Source organism: Phaseolus vulgaris, chromosome 8 (assembly GCF_000499845.2).
Source record: "Phaseolus vulgaris cultivar G19833 chromosome 8, P. vulgaris v2.0, whole genome shotgun sequence".
NCBI classification, from domain to species: Eukaryota; Viridiplantae; Streptophyta; class Magnoliopsida; order Fabales; family Fabaceae; genus Phaseolus; species Phaseolus vulgaris.
The window spans coordinates 12554082-12558701 of NC_023752.2; the positions used below are offsets into that span (position 1 = coordinate 12554082).

Below are 4620 nucleotides of genomic sequence, written 5' to 3' on the forward strand. Positions count from 1 at the left end.
TTCTTTTGAAATGTTTGAGAACCCAAATGGAATGTCGTCTAGGCCTTCCATAAATCAGTCTTTCGTTCCCCTCCCATAAAGTCTTTGTCACATGTTTATGTTGCAACCACAAAAGGGATCAGATGGTAGTCGTACATTGGTTGTCATTGGTAGCTGAAAAAATAAAAATATGAAAGTTCTAAATTTCTTAAATATTTAGACTTCTAAGTTGACAAAATAAATTTAATACTTCCTTGATGATATGGAAGACTAGACACTGGTACAAAACACAAGTTAAATTCTATCTCTTGAATCACAAGGAGGAGGCAACAATGAAGGAAATGATGGTATGCTTTTGTGAACTAACAAACCAATTTAAATGCAATCCAACACATTCAAACAACATATCCACGGTGTCATGCTTTCACAAGTGAATAGGAAACATTATTCAGAATCTCTATCAAAACACAACTTTCAAGCATAATGTAGTGTTTAATTCACCTATGATGTGGAGTAATTCGGTGCAACTTCAGTCAATATTCTCTCGTGAATCAAGTTATGTAGTGAAGGAAAGTACATGAAGAAAAAAGACAAAACAAGTGAAACAAAACAAGTGAAGGAGCGTACATAAAGAAAAATGTCAGTATGTTCAATTAAAGTTATCTAAATTTCTATTTTTTTTAAATATTAAAAAATGTCTATTAAAATATTTAAAACGTATTTGTATATATTGTATACATTTTTTTAATTTTATATATTATTATACTAGAATATTTAAAATAATACGATTTCAATCATATATATAATTTTTTTAATTTAATGTATTAAAATATTAAAAATGTATATGTTAGAAATTGTATTTAGCATATACAATTTATTATTTTTCTCTAAAGTATTTACGATTGGGGCGATTTTGTCTTATCTAAAACATGCATGGATTTGTCCATTTTAAAAATAGAAAAGAAATTATCCATTTTAAAAAAATCGAAACAAAATTACACTAGTTTAAAAAAAAAACTCTATTTTTAAATAAGCCTGGTCATAAAGCAAATAAAGTAAACGGTATGCCATTGCATTTAATACATTAATTTTCTTAAAATATATTTATTCTTTTCTGTGCTACAATATTTTGTAAGTGTCTCTTGGATGTTCGTTAATTCACGTTGGTAATATATGCATAGAGCTCTTAAATACCTCCTTAAAAAATAACGTAATTTTTTTTATTGTAATCAAAATTAATTTATTTCAGTGTTTATTCTTTTTTCCTTTTTCTTAAACTCTTCACCTCTCTATTTAATTTTAGCTTATAATGAATATCCATTAAAAACATTTTAAAAAATATGTACACCTTAACACGATGAGAATACTTTATAATGTAATAAAACACCCACACGATAGAACAAGATAGTTGTTTAATTTTATTCATGCTAAATAAACATAACTAACATTTTAAATATGATAGTTTAGTGATAAATTATCTATATACATATTCATGATTTCATATTTAAAAACAAATCGGTCCTCGAATGTTTTTTATTATTTAAGTATTTTTCATCAAGTTAATATTTAAAATAACAAGCCGTTAAAATAATTGATAAAATGTTTTATCACAACTCTATTTTTTAGTAATGATTAATATAGTAACATGTTTTCAAATTTAGTTTTCATTAAGTTTGAGATTCACTACCGTATAATATAATTTCACTTCTTTAAAATAGAAATTAATGAAAGTTATGTGTTTAAAAAAATAACTATTGATAATTTTAAAAAAAAGATATTGAGGTGCCTCTTTAAGAGGAATGTGAAAAAAAAGAGGTTATAACTGAAGTAAATAGAAGATGAAGAGTTTAAACAAAAGTATAGTAAAAAAATTGAAACAAGCTTTAATTATAATGGAAATATTATTTAAATATTCATGATTTTTGTAATATTTTGTTAATTGAAAAGGTATATGGTAATGGGTAGCAAAACCAAACTTTTCCTTTTCAAAACCGTCTAAAAAGTAGAACAGGTGAATTATCATCTTCTTTTATCGGTAGCAGGTCAACCAAATCAAATATGAAGAGTTCTAATTTAAAACAATAATGCTCTATAAGTAGAGTTTGGCAAAGCAGATGTGTGATTGTGAAGCCACAATGGTTGGAAATGCAACTCCATCAGGGGATCAAGATCACACAGTTTCCCTGAATGTTTTGGTACACAAAGAGAAAAATAAAGTTGTGTTTGCTGAGGCAGGGAAAGATTTTGTGGATTTTCTACTCAGTTTCTTAACTTTGCCATTAGGGACTATTGCTAGACTGGTGGCGCAAGAGTCCAATGTACAACCACTGAAAGTTGGCAGTCTGAGCACATTGTATGAAAGTGTGTCACATCTTAAAGAAAATTTTCTATGGATTCAAAGGTGCAAGGAAATGTTACTGCAACCAAGGAACTCTATGGAAGATTATTGCCAAAAATTGAAGCTGAATATTGATGACACTGAACCTAAAAGCTACTACTTTTGTGAGAACTTGTTGCAATGTATTATAAAGCCGTATCTTGTGAGCACTTTTAGGAATCAAAGATGTGGTTGTGGAAAATTAATGAACAGGGTGGTGAGATCTTTAGACATATTGAGTTCAGAAAATGGCTTTGTGAAGGAATCTGCTTCTTTTTTAGTTTCTGATGATCTTCATATAATGCCTAATGTTTTTGGAGCAAGTGCAAATCTGTTTCTTAAGCTTGCGATTGAAGACATGGAGACTCTTAGGAACAAATTGTGGATAGGAGGTATGTCTATTTTTAACTTGGTTTTTATATTTTTTCATTCTTTGTTTTCATTGGTTCGTTCATTTTTTATTGTAGGTCTTGGATTTTTGAAGGTTCTTCATGTGCTTCTTGTACATGGCAATTGGCGGTGTAGTGAAAGAGAATAGGAACAGGGAGCGGTGTGCGGTGGTAAAGGGGCAGAGAGAGAAGATAACCACAGTAATTAATCAAAGGAGAAAACAAACTTTATTAAACTTGAATTCACCAATTACAAGAGAAAAAGGTTATATGCTAAATATACCCTGAAGATGCAATCGGGATGCAATTGGGCTTGGCCCATACAAAACAGAAAAAATGGTCCAGAAAGATAAAACCCCCCCTCAAGCTAGTGGGTGAATGTTCTGTACACTAAGCTTGCTAAGAAGCCTATGAAAAACTTCACTGTGTAGCGGTTTTGTGAGAAGATCTGTAGGCTGGTTTTCGGTGCTTATAAGGAGTAAGTGAAATAAACCTTGTTGCAGTTTCTCCCTTACCACATGACAATCGATATCAAGATGTTTAGTCCTTTCATGAAAACTGCTGTTATGTGCAATGTGCCTCGCAGATTGGCTATCACAGTAGAGGCTTGCTGTTTTGTTGGTATTGATATCCAGGTCTTCAAGCAAATATTTGAGCCATTGAATTTCACAGCATGTGGATGCAAGTGCTCGATATTCAGCTTCAGAGGAAGACCTTGATATAGTGCTCTGCTTCTTTGTTTTCCATGATACAAGAGATTCTCCAAAAAAGATGCAGTATCCAGTAGTTGACCATCGAGTAGAAACACAAGAGGCCCAGTCAGAATCACTAAAGGCTTGAATTTGAATGTTTGTGTCTCTAAGATAGAATATACCTTGTGCTGGTGATGATTTCACGTATCTTAGAATTCTCTGAGCAGCTTGATGATGTAGCTTTGTTGGTGCTTGAACAAATTGACTGAGGAACTGAACAGAGAAACTGATGTCTGGTCTAGTGTGCACCAAATAAAGTAACCTTCCGATAATTCTTCGATATGCGGTAATGTCATGCACAGGGTGGTTCTGTTCGAAAAGCTTCTCATTCTTTTTAACCATAGGAGTTGTTGCTGGCTTAGCATTTAGCATACCTGCATCTGCCAAAATCTCAAGAGCTTACTTCCTTTGACATATATGGATACCTTTCTTAGTTCTAGCTACTTCTAATCCTAAGAAGAATTTAAGATTACCGAGGTCTTTGATTTCAAAGGCAACATTTAAAGAACTTTTCACTTTATTGATCTCATTCATATTATTTCCAACAATAAGAATATCATCAACATATATGAGGAGAGCCATAAAGGAGGTTTCAGTTTTTTTTTATAAACATAGAACTATCAGCTTTTGAATGAACAAAATTAATGGTAAGAAGAAAGGAAGTGAGTTTATCGTACCATTGTTTGCTAGCTTGTTTCAAGCCATATAAAGCCTTGGTTAGCCGAGTAACCTGATGAGATTTTTTAGTGATGACTCCAGGAGGTAATTCCATGTATACTTCTTCTTGTAGATCACCGTGTAAGAAAGCATTGTTTACGTCCAGCTGTTCTAGATGCCAATCCTTGATAGATGCAATAGTTAGAATACTTCGTATGGTAGTAAGTCTAGCTACATGTGAGTATGTTTCCATATAATCAATACCTTCACGCTGCGTATATCCTTTCGCTACAAGCCTAGCCTTGTATCTCTCGATGTCTCCATTAGCTCTTCGTTTGATTTTGTATACCCATTTGCAACCAATGGGCATTTTGTTGGGAGGAAGATCCATATCCCAGGTCTTGTTGACTTCTAGTGCCTTAATTTCCATCTCCATAGCTTTCACCCATTCAGGGAATTCTTTAGC

The 4620-nt window shown here is 32.2% G+C and overlaps 1 protein-coding gene across 1 annotated transcript; it reads left to right on the forward strand.

Moving 5' to 3' along the window:
• Positions 1-2114: 2114 nt before the first annotated feature.
• On the forward strand, positions 2115-2894 carry LOC137824588 (uncharacterized). Its single transcript, XM_068630252.1, has 2 exons — positions 2115-2748; positions 2824-2894. Exons 1-2 carry the CDS (start codon positions 2115-2117, stop codon positions 2892-2894), a joined length of 705 nt encoding a protein of 234 aa, XP_068486353.1.
• Positions 2895-4620: the final 1726 nt, after the last annotated feature.